This window comes from Dermacentor albipictus, chromosome 3 (assembly GCF_038994185.2).
Source record: "Dermacentor albipictus isolate Rhodes 1998 colony chromosome 3, USDA_Dalb.pri_finalv2, whole genome shotgun sequence".
Classification (NCBI taxonomy): Eukaryota; Metazoa; Arthropoda; class Arachnida; order Ixodida; family Ixodidae; genus Dermacentor; species Dermacentor albipictus.
Window position 1 is genome coordinate 9,321,310 of NC_091823.1, and position 23,825 is coordinate 9,345,134.

General features: G+C 47.2%; 2 protein-coding genes across 4 annotated transcripts in view; both read right to left on the reverse strand.

Moving 5' to 3' along the window:
* rno (PHD finger protein rhinoceros) overlaps window positions 1–19,753 on the reverse strand; it is a 75,174-nt gene extending 55,421 nt beyond the window's left edge. Inside the window, exons 1-5 of one of the 3 annotated variants that reach the window (XM_070535064.1) lie at window positions 19,349–19,753; window positions 18,624–18,769; window positions 18,189–18,251; window positions 8,501–8,592; window positions 7,331–7,488 (exon numbers count right to left, since the gene is read on the reverse strand). In XM_070535064.1, the coding sequence (XP_070391165.1) occupies window positions 7,331–7,488; window positions 8,501–8,592; window positions 18,189–18,251; window positions 18,624–18,681 (371 nt within the window). In that variant the 5' untranslated portion in view covers window positions 18,682–18,769; window positions 19,349–19,753. Of the gene's footprint in view, window positions 1–7,330; window positions 7,489–8,500; window positions 8,593–18,188; window positions 18,252–18,623; window positions 18,770–19,089; window positions 19,266–19,348 lie in introns of those variants that run through there. The other 2 variants (XM_070535063.1, XM_070535062.1) reach the window with 2 other exon arrangements.
* Window positions 19,754–19,886: 133 nt separating this feature from the next.
* LOC139057219 (mitochondrial coenzyme A diphosphatase NUDT8-like) lies at window positions 19,887–20,935 on the reverse strand. The gene has a single exon (XM_070535065.1). The coding sequence runs from the start codon at window positions 20,873–20,875 to the stop codon at window positions 20,111–20,113; it is 765 nt and encodes a 254-aa protein (XP_070391166.1). The 5' UTR covers window positions 20,876–20,935; the 3' UTR covers window positions 19,887–20,110.
* Between the last annotated feature and the right edge of the window lie 2,890 nt (window positions 20,936–23,825).

The window sequence follows — 23,825 nt, forward strand, 5'->3', positions numbered from 1 at the left end:
CATAGCAAACTGGGCTGGGCTGCACCATGTGGACAAAATCTGGCCAAAAATTTGTCCGTTGTAGCCAAATCCGTTAAATGGACACTAAAGGCAAATACGAAGACAACGTGGGCTGTTTAAATACTACTCCAGAAACCTCGCAACGCTTGTTTCGTGCCAAGAAAAGACTTAGTTTACGAGAAAATTGCATCTGAGGAGTCCGAATACCATTTTCGAAATTCAAATCTCTTGCCACCCAGCCGGGGCAAGTGGTGACGTTGCATACGCCATCATCACCCTTTGCAGCCCTCGGTGAGTAAAACGGTTTTTGACAGACAGCAGTACCGAGCCAAGACAGGAGCGGTGGATTTGCCACTGCAGCTGCTTTTTGGTAAAGTGGCGCAGACCGGTCAGGCATCCCGCGACATCACATGGAAATTGAATTTTCTGCTAGTTACAGGTTGTGCGAATATCTCAAGACAGTAAAACCAGCGCAGCACTACACGATAACGAAACTAGTGAAATGCGAAAGCATGGGCAGCGCAGACTAGAGCGAAAACGAAACCTTTCGACCTCCCGCGTCATTGTCAAGGGTAATGTCAACAAGCTCTTTTTCCTAAATATGAAATACAACTGGACAAGTAGCATTTTATTTCGTCTTACCATACAAGGATGTTTTTTGCAATGAGTGGTTGAGTACTAGTGATAGAATTTAACTTAGGAGTGCTTTCGTCATCAGGCAAGTGCTTGAATGTCCCAGGGGAGTCTCAAATCATGTCCTCCATTTGCCTCAAGTTTCAATTATCAAGGCTCTGTTTATGATAATATTGACGCGTTAGAGATTCCTGAGCACTAATCTATCACTTTAGCGACCTTATATTTGCCTATAGTGTCCCTTTAGAGGCAGAATTGGTTTCATTGATAGTATAGGCAGAGCAAACTAAGTGAGAAGAATAGTCTGTTGTATGCAGATCCATTGTAACAGGTGTGGACTGTATAGAATGTTCAGGCCATTGCAGAAGGTGCATGCAAGAACCAAATGTGTGCTTACTTCGTGCCAGAAGCCAGTGCTGCATATAATTAACAAATCAGTTCCTTCTATATGGTGGTTTAGGAAGGAATGCTTATTGTGTAGGAAAGCTGGCTTGGGACTGCTGCAAATGAGGCTAAAGACTATGTGGTGAAACCAAACTACAGGAATTTCTCACTTGGCAGTTCACTCAGTCATTCACCCCAACATAATAAATTCTTTTTACAAATTTTACATGACAATTCAATGACACCTTCCAGGTGTCTAAAATTTACTTGTCATTCCCCAGTTTTCTCAGCTGCTAGACACCCTGTTCAAGGGGCACTCAACACAAATATTAAGTCCAGCTAAAGTGATAGATTAGTGCTCTAGAACATCTAAGGCATCAACATTATTGCGAACAGCGCTTTCATAATCTAGAAATTTAGGTAAATGAAGGACACTATTAGAGACTTCCCTGGACATTCCATTAATAGCCCAATGGCAAAGGCACTCCTCATTATAATTCTGTCACCAGTACTCAACCACTTGTAATAAACGGGTCATTGTATTGCATTATAAGACGAAAGAAAATGCTCCTTGTCCAGTTATACTTAATACAGTAAAAGCTCGTTAATGCGAACCGCAAGGGGAAGCCGCTTCAGTTCGAATTAACGAAAGTTCGAACTAACGAAAGTGAAGGAGAGCAACAGTACACTGCGATTTGGAAGCAGTAGGGCGTGTCAGAAATTTGGCGTGTTAGAAAGTGATGGCGTGTGCCGCGGGTACACGCCATCTTCAAGTCGAAGCTCTGGGTCCGACTGTGCCACACCACCGATGTCCACCGAAAGGAACGTTAGCCGAGGCTTAACACCATCACCATGAATCGCGACGGCCGATACCTCCTAAGCTGAAAACAGAGGTGCACAACCGATGAAGACTGCCGAGACAAAGACGCTGAACATGTGAAGGTGGCGAAGGCCCTGATTCGTTGGTTCTTGATTGCAAGCGCAGCTGCGACGTACTTGGTTCGCTGTGTTTTGGTGCTTGCCGTGCCATCTCCGCACAACATTAGCAGCTGTACAAGATTTGCAAAGCCTCCGGGATTCGCAACGGGCAGGAAGTCTCGGAGGTTACGCAGAACGGAGAGGCGGCAGCCGCCGCTGGCTTCTGGCTGACCCCGCGTCGGTTAGATTTTTTTCCGGTTTTGCCTTCTCTCGCCGTTCTCTCCGTTTTGGAGGCAATACAGCCTTGTGCGTAGGCAGTAGGTGCGTTTCTCTGGCCGTGTGCCAGGCGAGCGTAGTTCGAATTATCCGTGAGGGAACCTTCTCGCGTTCGAATTAATGGGCTTTTTTATACATAGACTTCTGTGGAGCTTGGCCGGACCAAATCGTACAGTTCGAATTATCCATAAATTCGAATTATTGAAGTTCGAATTAACGAGCTTTCACTGTACTTAAAAGAAAGAACTCATTGACATTACCCTTCGTGACGACGCGGGCAGTCGAAAGGTTTTGTTTCGTTAAGTTTCATTATTACGTAGTGCTTAACTGGTTTTGCTGGTTCACGAAACTCGCATAAACTGCAAGTAGCAGAGAATGCCACATCCATGTGATGACGCATGATTTCCAAACGGTCCACGCCACTTAATCAAGAGCAGCATCAGCGGCGAATCCAATGCTCTATCTTGGCTCAGTCTTTCCATGGCTGCACATTAGTGCACTGCGCAGAAAACTATAGCACTGTTTGCTGGGCACCGTTTTACTCACCAACGGCAGTAATGGACAGTGATAGCGTATGCAACATCAGCACTCCCCGCTAGGGGACGAGTGATTTGAATTTCGCTAAAGGTATGAGGACCCTTCAGAAACAGTTTTCTTGGAAACTAAGTCTTTTCTTGGCACAAAACGAGCGCTGCAGCATTTGTGGAACGGTACTTTAAGGGGGGACACGGGTTGTGGCGACCAAAAATCGCGAAAAAAAACTCGATTTTTTTTATTGCATTTTTGGAATGTGCAGCTATTATTGCATCTATATTGTTAATTTCATACCGATAACATCAGTATTTTAGCCGCAGTGACGCCTTATACGACATGTACTAGCTGAATTTCAGGTGGAACTTGAGCTGAAACGGCATATTTTCCGAAACGCGCGCCTGCTCTTCCACGTGCGCTAGCGTGGACATCTTGGTCTCATTTGAAAGAGGCGACTTTTCCCTTCAAATTCCCGCCAGAACGGGCCCCATTCAGCCATTGGCCACTTAGAAAATGCGCGGCAAAAGAAGGTACTAGAACGCCCTCCTATTCGTCACTCGGTGCACGTGACTTGAGCTTGCCTCCCGATTGGCGGAACTGCATGGCCATCGTCTGCTCCGCGCTTGGAGCAGCGCACTGAGGTGCGCCATCTTGCCCCAGTGTCAACGCGATGTCTGAAACGGAGCGCAAATTTCGAACGCGGTACAAGTATGGTGCACAAAAAGTGCGACGAACGCTCATCGAAAACTTAAAAAAACGCTGCTCAACACTGCAAAACGCTCAGGACGCCACAACCCCAGCGACCGATGCCGAAATCGTCGATGCAGCAACGGCAGGCCTAACGACCGCATCGGCTGCTGCGGATATTGTGACAAGTCCGCCTGCCGCGGACCCTTCGACCAGCGCTCGCATACGGCAAGATACGATCTACCGGCAACCCTCCAAGCGGGAGGAGGAGGAAGCGAAAGCCAAAGCAAAGCTATCGGAGTTGTCTTCCGCTCCAGCGACGGAGGTGGTGGTGGTGAAAACGTTTATTTCCTCTGAAAAGAGGGAGTTACATGGAGGGTGCTCTGGAGTCAGGCTTAGTGCCTTTCCCCTCACAAACACTAGGTGGAGTCCCTAGTACGGGACCCCAGTGGCTTCCGCTGCCGCCATAGCTCGTTCGACCATCGCCTTTTGGGCTTTCAGGTCGCAACAGGCGAGTAGGGTCGCCTCCCAGTCCTCCCGGGTGGGGTTTGGGTGTGGAGTAAAAGCAGGGTTGGAGGGGCACGCCCACACCATGTGGTAGAGGTCCGAGGATCTCTCCCCACAGTGCGGGCACTCCCCGGAGAAGGCAGGGTCAAAGTGCTTTAGCGAGGCCGGGCACATCATGGTGTTCGTGACAAGGCGGAGGAACAGGCGTTCCTCCGCTCTCGTTAATCCTTTACACGGGTAGGGGTACAGTTTATGTCTATCTTTGTATAATTGTGTTATTTCCTCGTAAGTGTAGGTCGGCGTGGCTTCCGCTGCTTCTTCAGAGGTGGCGGGGGACGAGGTTGCCCGGTTAGAGAGCGCGCGGGCGGCTGCATCTGCTGCCTCGTTTCCTCCTAGCCCCGAGTGGGCCGGAGCCCAGACTATGAAGCGGTGGGATGGATCTCCTACGTACGAGCTATTTTGCAGTAGCCGGTAGGCCAGGTACGGGACCCAGCCCTGTTGGACGTTCCGACACGCCCCTCGCGAGTCGGTTATGATTGTCTTGGAATCGGAGTGTGTTGCCGCTAAAGCGATGGCGACTTCCTCTGCTTGAGTGACGCTTCGGGCTTTGAAGGTGAGCCCGTTCACCGTTTTGGACTCGTGGATCACTGCCGCCGTGTACCACCCGCCATGGTGCGGGCCGGATGCGTCCACGTAGTATACCCCGGGTTTCCTTCCGTAGTGGTGAGCTAAGGCCTCTGCCCTGGCCCTGCGTCTACCCTCGTGGTCGTCCCTGGACATCTTAATTGGGAGTGGTCTTACGTACAGGGCGTAACGCCATTCCTGAGAGAGTCTTACTCTCTCCTCGGTTAGAGTCGTGTGTTCTATGTGCAGACGGGCCAAAAGGCGGCGTCCTGACGGCGTCTGCGATAATCGCGTGTATTGACCTGTGAGGTGGGCTTCTCTAAGTTCATCGAAGGAGTTCGTCATACCCAGACCTTGGAGTCTCAGGTTAGACGTGGTTATCGGGAGGTCGAGGGCCTTCTTCGCCATTTTGCGTATTATCACCTCGATGATGTTCTGGTCGTGTTTGTTGAGGCGGAGATAGGGGGTCGAGTACAGGATTCTGCTTGTTACAAAGGCATTGGCCAGCCGCAAGGCGTCTTTGCTTCGCAGTCCCCCTTTCTTGTTCGAGACTCTGCGGACCATTCGGCCCACCTGATCTCCCACCTTCTTTAGTTTGTCGAGCGTGGTCATCGCCAGCCGACGCTGGTGGATGAAAAGACCTAGGACTCTAATTTCTTTTCTTTCGGGTATCGGTTCCGATCCAAGTCTCAATTCTATCTTGTTTGTGCATTTTTTGTTGGGGCGAATGTGCACGAATTCGGATTTTTGAGGGGAGCAATGAAGGCCACATCTTTTCGCGTACTCGTTCGCCGCGGTGGCCGCCTCCTGCAGGCTGGCCTCCATTTCACCGAGAGAGCCCTGCGTGGCCCAAATGGAGATGTCGTCCGCGTACAGCGCGTGTTGCACTCCCGGGACTTTCTCCAAGTGGACCGGCAGGTTCTTCATTGCCAAGTTGAAACCAGCGACGGAGCGGAAACGCGAGATTGTGTGTGACGGTACCGACGACGCACTTCGCCCGCCTGATGGGACTACGTTTACGATTGTGGATTTGAGTGCCGTGAACACTTTATTAACATTTGCGAACTGCAACATCTGCAGTGGTGCCTTAGAAATCGTCCGAGATGAGCGGGAATACGGACTCGCGCTCGCTGTGAAGCTGCGTTTTATGTGCGCAAACTGTGGAGAGATTGCGTCGGTATGGAGCTCGCCGCGCGTTCACAGTGCTGAAGGAATGAAACCCTTTGCTGTGAACGTTTTGGCTACGCGTGCCATGCAGGCAAAGGGGGACTGACAGACCGCGTTTAATGACGTTTGTCTCGTTGATGGGCATCGGCCGTCGGGCTCTTCACACGAAAACGTGCCAGAGCTATGTGAAGACGAAGTTGACGCCAGCGGCCGATCGCGCGGCGCGTAATCTGACGAGCGACTGCGCGCGGTCGGTTCGCGAACTTTACGCCGAAATGAACGTGGGTCATACTGGGAACATCGTTGTGTGCAAGGGAAAGGGCATCAAAGGCCATAATGAAAGAACTATGTCTAAATGCGAGCGAGCAAAGTCGCACCCTCATGGCCGAGAAAGATAGGCGTCAAATGGCAGCATCAGCCAAGAAGTGCAAAGCATGAGAAACTTTGTGCCAGTCCCTCAAAAAACGGCACAGAGGGGCTGGGAGTCGGCAGGACTACATGCCTGGTGCTTACTGAGCTGTTCCAGCTGTAAATTTGTAAATAAAGTAGGGTTTTGTACGTTTTCTCACTTATCTCAAAACATGTTTTTGGCTCACTTCACTAGACTGTCGGAGTGATAGCTCATGATCTAGAACAGCTAGAGCGCTAATTCTTTCTTTAGCAGAAAGCCTAATCTACATATTAAAAAGTGCTGAGAGCAGAATTTCAAATTTGTGCATATGTATATTTCCATTTTATGAATTTTCTTTTGGTGTGGTAGCCTTAGGTCAAGGAAACAATTTTGATCACCTCCCGAATGGCTAATTAAAATTTGATTTGAAAACTTTTTGCAGCATTGCAGTTATTGCACATTATAGTATCTAGCCATGCAATAATATTCACTTTCTGCAGAGCCGTTTTTTTTTCATTGTCTCCGGAAACAATAGAGTGGCAGCACGGTGAATCTCCGGAACTAATGAACCTACAAGAAAAATAATTGCATATTTGAAATCAGCACGAAAAACTAAGTAAGCTTGTGCATTTTCATCAGATTTGGCCATAAGATGCAGGAAATAATCGCCACAACCCATGTCCCCCCTTAAAAGTCAGTGTCCACTTAGTATTTGCCTTCGGTATTTATGTATGCATACAAGATCTGACCCTGGCAGTTTTAGTCAGTGCGCCCAAAGCCACAGTGGCAGATACCCAAGAAGGTGGATGTGGGAACGACCGTCGTGACAGCTCAATGGCAGAGCATGACACGCGCACTGCAAGGGATGAGGGTATGGCTCCTACCTGCATTTTCAATTTCCCTTTACCTTATCATTCGTACATTTCAATTACAGCTGTACCTCATTACACCCAGTCGGATCTCACATAATCACCTTCGTTATAGCTGATATTCATTAAATTCGCTGCACACCGACATTGGCTAGAAACATTTTGTATTTACTTTGTTATATTTCATATTTAGTTACACTGAGGTTTGACCCCAAAACAACAAACAATTTTCCCTGTGCTTTCCTTGGCTTCATTATTTGTTGGCTTCGAATAGTCATCCACAGAAGGCACTTAGGCAAAACGTAAGACAGAACACGAAGTGCAATTTAATGTTGCCACTCACTTCGCAGCAGGTTCTGGCAGGTGTCCGGGGTTGACAGGTACCTGAACTCCCCGTTCCCACTCCTGTTTCCAGCCGTCAGAGATGAACCAGTAGTCATCTGGATCCAGTGGTTCACTGTCAGGCAGCTTCATGGCACTGATGAGATCCTTCCGGAAGAGCTGCATCCACACAACAGCACCGCACAAGGTCAGTACACTCCAGGGATGTTTAAGTCAACATCACAATAGGCTGGTGCTGCATATCGCGGTTGCTGATAAGCAGTACTGGTGTTAACACAAGAACCATTTGTAATACATAAATTTCTGTTCTGCTGTGGCTGCACTCACCCGTCCAAGTCTCCCATCCACTGAGAACCATCGTAATGCACTGATTTCAGGTGTGCAAGAGATATCTGTGAATATATATTCAAGGTGCCTTATACGTTGCCACTTGCATATCCCCGATTTTGCAGGTTTTCCTTGACCATTTTTATGAAAATTCCCAGGAAGTCCACAACAGTGAAGGTTCATCACACGGAAGAAAAAAGAAAATAGTGCTTTCTAGCTTGCCACGTTACTAGGCCAGTCTATAATCTTCAACAACTACCGGTATAAGCTGTAAATAAGGCGAGATGGACTATATTACATTTGACTGAATTACGCCTATCACGATAGTCGAACCATAAAGTCAGTCTCAGATTCAAAAAATAGCAAAAGACATTATTAGCAGATAGCATAGGCTCACTTAAAGCTTCGCTTCCTTCTGGCACACCACTAGTTTTGCTATAATTGCTGCAGGTACCAATTTCCCAAAGCAAAAGGGGACAAAATTCAATTTATCAGGGTAGACAGCCTGATATAAACTCCATAACTGCATACTACGTTCCTCTGTACTATTTATTTTCCAACAACACCAAGTAAAAAACATCACCTATTGATGGGGTTTAGCATCCTTAAGCAACAATGACACCAGCCAATAGGAGCTGCCATAGGAGAGAGCTCCGGATTAGTATACCTAACTGGAGTCTTTTGTAGTGTAGCCATAGCCCAGTATACGAGCATTCTTGCATACCACCCCCTTCTAATGTGGCAGCTGCAGCTGGAAACCTCATGACCAGCAGCAGAACGCCTTAGCAACTGATCCAGCGCAGGGGATGTGACACCACTGAACATGCGGGTCCACACAACTCACCTCAGCAGGCTTGTTGCTCCGATAAGAGCTGTTGTAGATCTTGGACATGGGTGGCAAAGGCAATGGTGGCAGCACAGCCTTGGAAGAGGACACTAAAAGAGGCATGAAGCATTTGCATCAAAAGCACAAGATTAGAAGGAAGCCCAAATGCTCAAGAATGTTCAAGCAAATGTTAATGTGCATTAAAAGGATACTTAAACAGACACTAAAGGCATATATTAAATCAAGCTAAAGTGATAGATTAGTGCTCGAGAATCTCTAAGGCGTCAATATTATGGCAAATTGAGGCAAATGCAGGACATGATTTGAGACTCCCCCGGGACATTCAAGCACTTGCCCGATGACGAAAGCACTCCTCAGTTAAATTGTGTCACTAGTACTCAGCTACTCATTGCAAAAGACATTCTTGTATCATAAGACAAAATAAAATGCTACTTGTCCAGTTCCATTTCATTTTCAGAAAAAAGAACTAATTAAAATGACCCTTGACAACAACGCGGGCGGTTGAAACGCTTAGCAGCACTTCGTTTCCAAATCTATAGCAGTGCACTTTCTTTTCACCAGCAACGCCGTGCACTGCCGATCACCAGTGGGCGGATCAGCCATCTTCCGTTTCGGCGGCAAATCAAACGAGGCCGAGAAACAATGTGGCCAGGAACGACTTCAACGCAACGAACAAAAACAAGCACGAGCGACTTCATCCATTAGCAGGATTGTGCAAAATGGTGGTCATAGAATAAAGGACCAAATGTGAGGGCCAAGCGAGCCCTCTGGGAGCAGCACCAACAGGGTTGTCAGTGCAGTTGGCGTGCTCCATTCTTATTTCGGAGGGCGGCATGGCGCAGGGCTATGGGTGCAGCCTATTCGAGTTCGGAAAGGTGGGAGGGTGGCGGCAGAGATGCACATGAGGCTACTGTGCATCTCTCATGGAGGGAAGCGCACAGCGGCAGCTGGAGTGGCAGGCCATCGTGCAGCAGCCTCGCATTTCACTTTCTTTTTTCAAAGGTTTCGCATTCCAGTACCTTTCGGCATGGGCACCCAGCAGCCAGACTTCATCGTTATAACCGATAATGCAGCATGGTGACATTGTAATAAGCGGGTTATTTCCCCATATAAAACACACAAAAGTTGACGTTGCAGCAGCTTTTCCTTCTTAAAACCGATCTATTGTTAAAACCAGTATTGTTATAAGAGGGTTTGACTGCAGTCTAGGGCTCATTCACACCGGCGACTTGAGGAGGTCGCGCGACCATTTGCAACTCGCAATCAAAATGCGACCGAAGGCAACGGATGTTCACACCGGCAAGCCCGGCTGAGCGCGACCCGCAAGTCGCAATCCCGGTGATTATCGTTCTCAGCGAGAACTCTCGGAATCTATGCGGAATTTGAACGCGACGCCGGAGGAGGCCGGATGTAGACACACGAAAGATCACTTCCGGTGCGCCGCTGATTGGTTTATCAGTTTTGCGACCACGGTCGCGCGACTGAAAAATCGCGCAGAGAGCGACTGGCCCAAAATGGTCGCTTTTCAAGAAAGGCGACCGTTTGCGACCATTTGCAACTGGTCGCTTTGTGACCAACTTGGTCGCGCGACCACTGTCAGTCGTGGTCGCGCGACCACGACTGACAGTGTTTGACAAGTCTCAAACACTTGTGACCAAATTTCAGTTTACAATGTGTAAGGTATACACTGTGCACACAATGTGAATGGTAATTTGTGCACAAGTGCTGCATAAGTGCAATTTTTCACGCTACCGCAAGCGTGCGGTGCGGCTTGCGGCGATGGGCGGCTTGAGCGTAAACCGGCCCTTACAGGCCACAAATGGCTACCTAAATCTGTTTTCGGCGCCCGAGGTCGACCACAATAAAACAATGTGTACCGATTACTCCACATTCTGTTAAGTGAAGAGGGAAAGATGAATGAAATGTTGCACTACAGCATTTTTTTTTTCAATAAGAATAGTGCCCGTAAATCTGAGTACAGGGCGCCGTATGGGGCAGATGTTTTATTTGTTTGAAGCGGCAAGCAGAAAGTTTCCATATGTTTTTCCGTCTGCGTTTTGCAAGACCTACTGATGGAAAACTATAGGTGCAAAAATACACACAAGAGATACATGTTGCTTGAAGAACAAGAAAAATATTTGTTCTCCGAAGGGAACCCTACAATAACATTGTACAATGAAAACGGACACTGCAGACGCAATGCATGCACTATAACCGAGCGGCACTAAAAAAAAAAACGGAATAAAGAAGGGAAAGAAAGGCATCTTACTAAGGCACAAATACTAGTCATATACCGGGTGTCCCAGCTAACTTGAACCAAGGGTTTAAAAATGAAATATTGGGGTCAGGAGAGTGAAACTACCTGCATATTGGTGACAGGCATTTGGCGCACCACAGGAAATTTTTTGTATCGCAATTACTTAACTAGTAATTAAGATAATTTTTTTAAAATTTTTAATATTGACTTTAGACACTAAGTGTGATTCGCAAAGTTGGAGAGCACTTTCAGAAACCCCCATTCCATTATTCGCCATAAAGAAAACCTTACGTGTACCTCTTTTTTCGAGCTCGAAAGAAAGCCCGCGAAATACAAAAAAAACCACGTGACGAGCGCATTTGCGCGCCGCGATCGTGCTGCTCTCAACCGTGCTTTCAGTGAACGAAATCAGCTCCGGTATTCATTCGGCGGCCCCGTTGCAGCGGCAGGCCGATATCTTGGCGGGGGTTTTTCGTCCGCGTCAGCTAGTTGGCACCCGGCGACGACGACTTAGTCCCAATCTGATAAGATACTGAGATGGCGAGTCTGCTTTGTCACTCAGAAGCAAAAGAGAAATACAGGGAATAATGTTTCGCCGCGAGGTGTTGGCGGCTGTGTGTTGCAGTTTCCTAATGAGGATTTTGAAAGCTGGAAGCAGCGGTGAAGCACAGTTTGTCGTGTGCTCTTCTTATGCCACTCTCATGCGAGACTGAATCTTTGGTGTAGTGATTACTAGCACTGCAGACATGCCGTTTACAAATGAAGAGAAAGCAGACATGGTTCTGGCTCTAGGTGCATGTCATGGGAACAGAAGGCGCGCTGCAGACCTTATGCAACAATGGCACCCAGGCAGGCGGCCAAGTTCAGTAACGATCCTGCGTGCCTTCGAGACGCTGCGACGGATGGGCAGTTTTACGTCCACACGACACAGAGCACCTGTTTTTGACGAGGACTTCGAGACGCATATTTTATCGCTGTTCGCTCTGGAACCCCAAGCAAGCGTGCGCAGCGTGAGCGAGGATACCGGAGTCTCCAGGTCATCAGTTTGGCGAATACTGCGCAAACACCGCCTGCATCCGTACCACGTACAGCTTCATCAAAATCTGTTGCCACGGGACTTCCAAAACAGGACCGATTTTGCTAATTGGATTCTGATAAAGATGCAGGACGACCCGGATTTTTTGAACAAAGTGATATGGAGTGACGAAGCTAGTTTTTCGCGCAATTCACAGGTGAACCTGCACAATGCTCATTACTGGAGCGATTCAAATCCCTACTGGGTTTTACAGACGCAGCACCAGTACCAGTGGTCATTTAGTGTTTGGTGTGGACTTTTCGACGGTAGTTTGATCGGGCCTGTGTTTTTCGACCAGACGCTGACAGCAGATCGCTACACCAATGATATCCTCAGAGGACCCGTTGACGACTTCCTTTCGGATCTGCCGCTCGCCAGGGCCACAAATGTGTGGTTTCAACACGATGGCGCCCCCGCGCACAGCAGCGCCAAGGCTCGGACCTGGCTCGACGCAGCGTTCCCGCAGAAATGGATAGGACGACTAGGTCCCGTGAACTGGCCAGCCAGGTCTCCTGATATGACACCTCTGGACTACTTTTTGTGGGGTCATATCAAGGACAAGGTGTACAGCACACCAACTTCCACACCGCAAGACCTTAAAGACAAAATAACGGAAGTCTGTTTAAACATGCCTGAGGCTGTCATACGAAATGCAACGGCTGATTTGGTTACAAGATGCCAGAGCTGTATCGTCGCACAAGGTGACCTATTCGAGCACTTTTTATAATTGGTAAGAAACCGAAATGAAATGGAGTCAGGACAACCGCATGCCACGGCTGTCATCGCCGCACAGCCAAGCCATAAACCGCCACTTTTATTTTCTTTGCAACTGGCAAATAAAACTCCTCTCATTTGAAAACTTCGAGCTTGGCAGTCTTTATCGCGACTGCAAAGCGCAGCGCACTCGCTGCAATTTACACCGTCACGCGCGAACTGGCTGACACGGCCGAAGAAACCACCACCAAGATATCGGCCTGCCTCTGAAACGGGGCCGCCGAATGAATACCGGAGCTGATTTCGTTCACTGAAAGCACGGTTGAGAGCAGCACGATCACGGCGTGCGAATGCGCTCGTCACGTGGTTTTTTTTGTATTTCGCGGGCTTTCTTTCGAGCTCGAAAAAAGAGGTACACGTAAGGTTTTCTTTATGGCGAATAATGGAATGGGGGTTTCTGAAAGTGCTCTCCAACTTTGCGAATCACACTTAGTGTCTAAAGTCAATATTAAAAATTTTAAAAAAATTATTTTAATTACTAGTTAAGTAATTGCAATACAAAAAATTTCCTGTGGTGCGCCAAATGCCTGTCACCAATATGCAGGTAGTTTCACTCTCCTGACCCCAATATTTCATTTTTAAACCCTTGGTTCAAGTTAGCTGGGACACCCGGTATAAATACAAACACCGTTTGAGCAGTCTGAGCACATATACCAGCATGCAAAGTAGTACGAATGACCCTTCCGAGAAGTATCAGTAGCATTTTCCAACAGCATGACCTTGATATGGCCCCATCCACTTCGATCGCAGCGCCGCCACAGTATTTTTCGTCGTCACACGCCTCACTGCAAAGCATGCGCCGCACCTGCTGCTCAACCCATTCAACCTCATACACTCTAGTCGCGGGCTGCCCAAAGGGTTTACGCCACTTGACCAAAAAGCAGCTGCAGCGGTGAATTCACCAGTCTGTCTTGGCTTGGTACCGCCGTCTGTCAGGCGCCGTTTGACAGCAGCAAAAGGTGATGATTGCATATGCAACGTCACCACTCCGCCGGTAGGGTGGCGGGAGATTTCAATTTTGAAAACGGTATTCAAACTCTTCAAATGCATTTTTCTCGTAAACTAAGAGTTTTCTTGTGTACCAAACACGCGTTACGAGGTTTCTGGAATGATATTTAAACAGTCCACGTCGACTTAGTATTTGCTTTTAGTGTCCCTTTAAGGAAATACATTATGCTAAAAGCCCAAACACTAGTACCTGCTACATGCTTATCTGAGAGCTTTGCCAGTACTGTTTGTGACATCTCAGCTACATCACCTGATGCCACCCACTTAGATACATGTGAAACACAAAAACACTTTTCTGATATATCCACTGGGCCGATATAGAGATACGTTTCATTTGAGAGAGAGAATGTGAAATTCTAGTAACTGGCGGAAGCAGAATTTTCATTTAGGGCCAGAATTTTTTTTAATGAAGCTTGCAGATATTGGTAAGCTTGAAAAACATGGAAGCACAAAGTTTACAAATTCGTAGCACTGTATCAAAACAGTAACTGCAGTTCTGTAAACTATATGCATTAGCGCATCCAAAGCAAACAAATTTGATGTATCAATTTACATCTTACGTGAATTTGCCACTGTTTGCAAGGGTTTCACAAAAGTCACACTCGCATATTAGTAGACTATTTGAGAGCCATATATAATGCATGAATTTTGTCGACTTTAGATGTACTATTAGATACAATTTACAGGATTGTGATATCATCTTTGATTACTGAGTTAGAGTTGTAATCGTCGTAGTTTCATTTCCCGAAAATTTTTTATTTCCAACAATTTTTATTAAAATATTTAGGCCTAAATAAAATATTTGCTAACAGTCTCTACAATAAAATTAGGGGGTTTTACGTGCCAAAACCATTTTCTGATTATGAGGCATGCCGTAGTGGAGGACTCCGGAAATTTCGACCACCTGGGGTTCTTTAACGTGCACCTAAAGCTAAGTACAGGGGCGTTTTCGCATTCCGCCCCCATCGAAATGCGGCCGCCGTGGCCGGGATTCGATCCCGCGACCTCGTGCTCAGCAGCCCAACACCATAGCCACTGAGCAACCACGGCAGGTCGTCTCTACATCCCAACTTTTTCTTTTAATTTCAACAAACCATATCAAATTTGGCACAGTGGTTGCCAAGAAAAACGATTTCTCTATTCCCATTCCCAAGGCTTCCTCTTAAGTGTTTTATGGCGATCTTTACTTAGCATACCAATGGGGTGCCTTACAAGCCACTGGTAACAGCCATTACCTGAAACTGTTTTTCATAAAAAAGCCCAGCTGCCCTGTAATGACAACTGGAAGGACAACCATGCAATCTGGTGTGGCATTTTGGAAGTGGAAAGAAGCTGCCGTTCGACGAGAAGGTGACAGCTGAACAGAAATAAGCTTACTTTGCAATGTACGTTTTCCTTTAAAAATCAGTGCACATTACGCACGCTGTTGAATAAACATGCAAAAGCAAGCATCTAGTATTGTGGCGCAATTTAGGGTTTGCAAGAATGCTGTTGCACATGCACGAATATGGCTGTCACGAGCGCCCTCTACATGGTTGGATACGAGAAGCAGACGAACAACCAGTGCAGCCCTAGCACACCTTGAGACGCTGTTTGTGATGGTTTCGATTGCACCATATTCATGAAAAGGCAGGCTAGTTGTGTTGAGTATGGGTGAACAAATTGCTTCACTGCTAAACGGAGCACACACAAGTTTATTTCGGTCTCCGTCCAAGAGCTATCCTGCGAGGAAAGCAGCATGGCAGCATGATAAGCGATGGCCAGAGATGCCATCACAGCACACAACTTGCGCTATACCTTGCTCTTCGCCGAGCCAGTTCTCACCGCGATAGTTGCAGCTACTGAATTGTCATATACCAGCGCCGTGAGGTTATTTCGGCCTGCAATCTTTGAGATGCTCTTAAAGGCAGACGCATTTTGCTGGAAATATAGAAAGCTCAAAATGAATGAGGATGGACAGTCACAGAGCTTGCGAAAGCAGTGGTAGCACTCAGTTTGTCTTTTTTTTTTTTGCTATTCACCCTATCCAGACAATACCAGCTCACCCAGGTGTCCATATTGGTGCATTTGCGCTCCATGCAGGACTACCAGCAATCTATGTAAGAGTGACTTGGTAAGCTTACGCCAATATTAGATACTGTGGGGATGCGCGACTATCGCTCGTCCCTTGTAATCCGGCTTTGCCGTGTGGCTTTACAGTGGCGGTCGGTATGCTTACAGGGTAGTACGAGAGATGGCACGAGTGTTGCTCTGCTAACGCCGCCTAACGGTGGGGTTACTTGGGCGCAATAAGGAGAAGGCTCTTCCTCGTTGGCTTGGGGTTGGCAAGCGGCGCGGGTGTTCTGCGCATGCGCCGATCCATGCTTCTGCGAGACCGTCTCGCGAGGCCTACCCCGGAATGGAAGAACACGATCGTTCAAACACGCCACCGTTCCCGTGACCCTACGCATGAACGACCAGGAGTTTGGTGTCCAGCATTGGGCGAACATATTCACTCGATATGCAGTCGCGGTGTGTAGGACTTCCGCGATTAGTCGCGCGCCCATTGTCATGTTTTGTGTATAGCAACTCGGCTAGCAGGCATCAGTCTATGAAAGGTGCGATAAATGCCCTTGCGATTGTTTGCACTACTGTGTTGTCGTTGCTTTGTCCCAAGAGCACGGGTGAGAACCCCACAATATGTAGGCGTGATCAAGGCGCTACTTCTGTCGTCAGTGACGGGGTCGAAATATCTGCAACAAGTTGTCGCTGACGTGTAATTATAATAAATATTATAATCACATGTCGTCAAGTAATGTAATTACACATGGACAAGTGATGTAGAAAGTGCGCCTCATATGACATTCAGCGCCCAGCATTACCCCACTGAAGTGATCGAAACACACCATCCGAGGGCAGTTTGTTTCAAGTTGGTTTCGCAGATGAGCAGTGTGCAGTGACCACCGTGCGAGGCAGTTCGCCCGGTTTGCTCTTTGCTGCCAATGGTGTACAAATATTCCAATGTATTTTCATTTAGCCTCTTAATATTCATACATGAGTTAAAGAATTCACAAAAGCTATGCATTCAATTGTTGGCAGAGGCTTCGTAAATGGCCACACCCAGGGCCAGCGAGCAATGCCTACCGTCTTCATCAGTGGCAGTTAGTGCATGCAGTCGAGAGAATGGTGTTCCATTTGAGAGTCCCGTATTTACCGAGCACCGAAAAAGGACCATAGTAATAAGACTTTCCTAAGTGGAGCATCACACTTGGCCTGCTAACTTTGTTGGCAGCCACCGATCACTTGAGCCAGTAGGCCTAGCTCCCGGTTGTCGAAGCAGCAGCCGACGGCGCTTGCAATGAAAACACCACTAGTCACAGAGCGTTTATTTTTGTGAGCATTTTAGCATCTAGAAAATTATGTCGCAGTTAAATGAACATAGAATTGGTTCTCTCTATCCTCTGTCAGCAGGAAAGAGGAAACCAGGCGAGCCGCCTTACACGGTGGTCGCTACGCGCGGCCAGTCTACAACACCAAGTGTGGTCACTCGGGGACACATTGGCAGTGTGTTTCAACAACGTACCATCCACTCATTGTTGAAGGAGTTCATGTCACTCGTACCAGTCAAGTGCTGGCATCAGCAGTCTCCAAGTATATGAAATTTTTAACGTAATGTTCCTTCTGTGCCAAGCCTCAATGTGCCTGGCGAACTGTGGCAGTTTTACAAATCAGATAGCGCCACACACGATCAGTTTGAATGGTATGCTTCGACAGTCAGAGGTCCATGTCATATACGAAAACGAGAACGGTGTGATGGCGTCTTCAATTATTTTTGGCGCAGTGAAGAGCACATGCAGCTGCCACAGCAGAGGCCAGGCAGAAGCCGAGAAACGAAACACTTTCTAACCACAACTCTCGCTCACAGAGCACTGCAGCTTCATCAGTTGTGCGACAGATGGCACTCACTAAATTACAAACCGTCAATTAAAAATTTTTCGCCCTATAGAGAACTTTTTGTGTTCACATACACAGACGAACCTATTAATCTTCTAAAACATTTTCATGGCCTAGTATGTTAGACGTGCTTGTAGCAGAAGGTAGCACAAAAGGACAATCACACAGGAGGGTACAAAGCACAAGCGCCAATCTCGCACTTTTATCCACTGGCATGGGCTGCTAAATATGTAGCAAATACGTGACACAATGAGCACGTGTAAAAATTGGGTAATTGCAACAGTGTCTACATGCAATTGTGTTAGTGATCCATCTATCAACCTGTACAACATTGTTTCTTGATGTGCACGTGTGGACAACATTGCGATAGCTGTTTATGTGCATGCGCTCTTTGTGGCATAAGTTTCCTAAATATTTAGCAGCCCATGCCAGTTAATAAACAGTGCAAGTTTTGTGCTTGTTTTTCATTCCCTCCCATGTGACTGCCTTTTAGGCACTACCTTTTGTTAAAAGTGCGCCTATCAATATTTGTAGCAGAAAAAGTCATCACTAAGTTAAAAACACTGATGGCTAGTTTTTTTTGTGAAGATTAAGTTCTTTACAGTGTGCCGTATTTTTGGTATTGTAACGATACTTACACCGGCTGTCCTCATCTTCGCAGGCGCTTGTTTTCCTCAATCGTTTGCTTCCAACTGTTATTCCTGCAATGTAACAAGCAAATCTTTTAACTCAAGCGTTAAATGCAAATGATACTTCTCACCCATAAAATATGGGGCCAGCTTGTACCTGAGCACCACCAAAAACTCTTACTTTCAATAATGCAATTACTAGTGTGCTCCAGTAACAATCTTCAACAGCTGAGCATGAACTAGACCCACACGAACATCTCAATGTTTCTCTAAGGGGGTATAACTACACTTGAATATCCTGTTGGTTGAGAAATAACGGCCATCACCACTCAGGCTAACTGGCCTTTCTTAATCATAACCACATTCGAATGTAATTTACTATAACTCTCCTTCACAAAATAAGCATGCATTATAACTACGCCACGCGCACCACAGCATACCCACCTGCACAGCTGCTGCCGGCGTCAATCGACGAACGCTTCTGCTTGGCTCCAGACGACATTGTTGCAGCGCGGCGAGAGCGTTGGCGGCTTTTTTCTTCGGCGCCGCCGCCGCCGCTATTCGCCAAAACTGCAGCGTCGTTGTCGACCCTTCATAAACCAAACGAAAGCACAAATCATCATAACAATGTTCTGCGCACTTTGTTCAAATTCGAAACAAGATTACGTTCATAAAACGGTCCAAGCGCAGTCTGGCATGCTCCCTCGCGGCCACTAGTGGTAGTCAAAAATGCCGCGCAATGCGCTCAAACCCGCTGGAGCGTCCTGGAGCGATGTCCGGTACTAATCATCTTGCAGACCCTACAAGCTTCACACGTGGTAAGCGTTTCCCCTGCTCAAGTAGATTAACTTTAATTGAAAATTCGTCTATCAGCGCTGAAAAACGCAGCCTCAACGTTAACCAAACGAACCTGTGACGACGGCCGATGCCCACTCCTCCTCCCGTCCCATCGCATCGCTCGATTCTGAACGCGCTCGACATGGCAGGTGCCACGATATAAACAGCGGCGACGATATGACGATGCCACAGCAGGATAGAATCATTCGAAAGGTGCGCTGACACGTTGACAGAACCGTTTCTTGGGCCAGTGCGCAATGGGCCCCTCGCCCTCATCACCCATATTTGGACACGACACCACAACCACGATTCTTGTCGAGCTCCAAACTTACCCCGTGGTTTGACTTAGAGGGAAAAGTTCATGATCACCGAAAACACGTGAGCGCGCATTGAGTCGGAGATGAAGGGCGGTCACATTGTTTGTTCACCAGACGAAGATGAACCACGGTTTGGCGCCATTATGATCTACGAATGCGCTACACACAGGGCGACAGCACGTGATAATCCCGACGAAAATCCATCTTGTCAGTGTTCCTTGGCGTCTTCGTTAGGCGTTGCTCAGGAGAGAGTCAAACGCAAACATTTCTACCGTCCAGCACTTCACTACAGCGTAAACTTACTCCAAAATACGATAAGTGCTACTCTCCTTTCCTTGCCATTACTGTCACTAGGCCTCGCCACAGTGTTGATAGCAGTGCGATCGAGTACGTGCTGATGGAACAGTTGCATTTTGGGCCGACAAAAAAAAGCTACTTCTGGGACGAGCACAGATTCGCAGCCTAGCACAATGCTGCGTTAGATGAATCATAAGCTGTAAGTGCGCAGTTTGTGAGGGAACACGCCGGAAACGTGTAAAAATTCAATACACGGTTTTGTTTACGAAACTGTGGCGATGCCTTTAATGACTTTCTAGCTTTTGCGACTGCTTCGAAGCTCGAAGTGTGCGCAGTGTCCGCAGCTGTTGCCTTTCACAGTTTCGTCATCTATGGTTTTGTAGTCAATTTGTTAAGTTGCTGCACTAGCAGGGCAAGTTTCGTCTGCCGTCTGAAGAGCGAACTGTTTCAGAAGCGCCGTGCACATCAGTAAGAGCATCATTAGAGCTTACTGCCACCATTAGTAACGTTTAAGGCTGGGTAACTTCTGCAGTACAGTTCTGGTAAAATACTGGCCATACACAGATGCAATATTCTTGCAGTTAGTCCCCAAATCTTTTCGTCAGCGCTGAGAACAAAAACTGGCGACGCATGGTCCGGTACACCGGGGTATTTCCAGCACGTGTACTCCCAGTCGCGAGGGTCGCACAGGCTTCGCAAAGATGGCATAAACACTTTTTCCACTTCGTCTTCATTAACTGTGAGCTCGTCCATCAACGATTTGGATTTCACAAATCCGACAACGGGCGTGACAGAAATCGTGGAGCCCAGAGACGGAAGAGAGTGAAGAGATCCCCACACGTCCACGTTTGCAGGCGCTATCCCGAGCTCCTCTTCAGTTTCCCGAAGCGCAGTTTCCATAGCTGACCCGTCGTTTTCGTCGGCGATGCCTCCAGGAAAGCTAATGAACCCGCCGTGCCTGGCGAGGCTCCGTGCCCTTAACGTCAACAAGACGGCAGGCTCGCCTCCGCGGTTAATGCAGAACGGAACCAACACGGCAGCTGACAGCGTGGTAGGAACGTTGCGGAACATGCGACTGAGTTCTTCTGATGATCGCAATAAAGAATCCATGCATGCTTTCTTCCGGTCGTTGCAGAAAAACGTCCCGTCGAGTTTCGTGGCGCTGCTTCGGCGAACATTTGTAAGCCTAGCCAGCCCGTTCAACGACCACGCAAGAAAGTGCACGTTATGTTTCTGAAAAGCCATCCACCCGACTGTGTCCCACGGCCGTACGCTGTCGTATCGCCCCTATTACTTGGCTGTCATTAATACCTGCCACGGTTCGGCCGCTTCAGTGCCAAGTGATAGTGCGCATGCACACGCCGCTGCTCTCGCGCCAATGTGCGACGACTCGTCTACGTAGTAGCTGTAGCTCCACCCAGTGCGTGCCGTTGCGCCGCCCGCTGTAACCCGCGCGCTAAAACAAAATGGTAGGCGACCCTAATCTTTGACTTAGGTGCGTCTTGTGGCACTCGCACATTGGCATTGATGTTCTTTAGGTTAACTTTAGGCGAGCGCAACGCACGAACCTAACTCGAAGGCAACTGTTTTTCATTAATTAGCCAGTTAAATATCATGACACCTTGTGTGCGACGTCATTAGTGACTTCATTACTTCCGCTTTCTACTTTCGGGTTTCCAGGAATTTCGCCAACGTCTACGATTCTGTGCTTTGGTGTGCTGTAATCAGTGATTTCTAATTGTTCCAGACACATAACTCAACTTGTAACTAAAGTTATGATCTGATATATCTATAATAAAACCCATGAATTTTTGTATTAATTGTACTTCTTTTTTTTCAGATTTTGAATTTGCACTCTGATTGCCTCGGTGATTAAAAATTCTAATTATTCCAGACCCAGTAACCCAACTTGTAGCTCTGATATATTTATAACGTAACCCATGAATTTTGTACATTACTACATGGTGTTTGGCTGCTGAGCACGAGGTCGCGGGATCGAATCCCGGCCATGGCGGCCGCATTTCGATGGGGGCGAAATGCGAAAACACCCGTGTACTTAGCTTTAGGTGCACGTTAAAGAACCCCAGGTGGTCGAAATTTCCGGAGTCCTCCACTACAGCGTGCCTCATAATCAGAAAATGGTTTTGGCACGTAAAACCCCATAATTAAAGTAATTAAACCGGAAGTGCTGCAAGACCAAATGAAAACGCGCCAAGTGTCTCAACGCACTCACTTGCCCGCGAGGAGTTCATACTTCAAAGGACCGCTCAGCGGCATTCAATTGGACATTAATGCTTATTTTAACAGTAATTTTAGACTCATGACATGGCACCACCTCCTACCCATTGACTGCGCTGTCACGTGACCAACAATGCACGCACTAGGCACAGAACCGCGAGGCCGCCGTGGCGTCGGGGAAGCATGCTCGTCTCGCACCCCGGAGGCCCGGGTTCGATTTCCATGCAGCAAAATTGACTTAATTTTCTTTTCAAAGGCATTAATTTACTTTGTTCACAGAAACCTCTCTGAGAAATTTGACGTGAACTCAAGTATTTTTTGATGCGGTTTTACTCTTTGCCATCGGCCATTTTTGGTACCATCGTTGCATCGCGCCGCCGACTACAATGGCGGATTTTCGTGTAATAGGGCATATAATGCTTCCGCATAAAAATAAATTGTGGCGTTTGAGGTCCTGAAACTTCACGGCGGATAAAATGTACAACAATTTCAACACGTCTCGCACCTATTTAGAATGGCAAGCGGACGACGCTATAGCTATTAGGGCCATTCAGCGAGTTTTCTGATATTGCAGTAGTGCAGCAGAGGCTCGGGAAAAAATAGAAAGAAAACCAGTGTCAAAAATGAATTGTTCGTCAATTGAAAGAATATAAGCAGTGGCAGTCGAAATTTTGCCTTTGCAAGTGCCCGTAATCAGAGTACAGCAAATGTACAGCCATAGAGTTTGTACAGCACATCCTATTACCCGTAATGCAACCCACGCTATTAAACGTGACTCATTTAAACTCGATTCCCGGTGTCACTGGATGCAGCTGCCTTTTATATATAACCACACGTACAAGATGGGATGCATGATCGCATTTAAAAGAATTTCCCTTTGACTGCTGCAAAAGAAATGAAAGCCAGAACACATGGGACACTCAATTTGGCGGTACATCCGTCATTACACACAGAGACATAGCACAGGCATGCATGCATTTAGGGGAATGGCAAGTGAAAAGGTATACGTAGCAGCAGTGCGGTTACTACGAATCTTGCTCTTTGAAGCCCATGGAATCTTCTACAGCAACAAGAGCATCGTTTCTCTTGCACTTTGGCCCTTCGTACAAGCTGAGCAAGAAGTTATGGTGTATCAGGAAGACCGCCTGTGCTAGCAGCTTAAACATTACTCAATAAAACTTCGTGAGCATGCTATTTACTGCACAGCAGAAACTCGTGACTACATGGCTATTTAATAGTGCACATTATGGATCATGCCCGACCATACAACACCGAACAAAGCAGACGACGGGCTTAAATACTAGCGGGAAAACACATGAGAAAAGCATGCATTTTCCATGGATGCACTTTCCGCGAATCTAATTCAGTCGGACAGTTTCGCTTCGGTTCATCGCCAGCTTAGCTTTCGCGACTGTCGTTGCTGTCTTTTCGTAGCTTTGTGGGATCATATCCTATGGCGTTGACGGCACAGAGCTTTCTACACTACGACTTTGTTGGAAAACAAAGCTGCTTGGTCCAGAATCAGAGGTCTCGGCGGAAAAGCCCAGAGCGTGCTTAGAAGCAGTTTGATCAACAGCATGAATGACAAATTCAATGCTTTAGAACGAACACATTTCTTGCTTGTCAGCTTTCTTCGGTAAATGAAGGTACAAGCACTCCAAAAGCTTGAAAAAGAATATTGGAAAGCAACACAGCACCTTAAATAATTGAATACATGAATTACTGTTCGTTCCCACGTACCGGTTTTGGTTTCGGCAGAAGTGGCAGAAATTCACTGGATGAACAAAAGCGTTGCGATGTCATCAGGTCATCATTATCATATGAAGCCGCACTGCTACAAAACGTTGAAAAATTTTGCTCTCACACGATATGATAATGTTGATGGTGCCAGATCTGGAACCTCGAAAACAAGTTTAGTATCAAATTATAATATGTTCCCCAACCGTGTGGTAGAAGT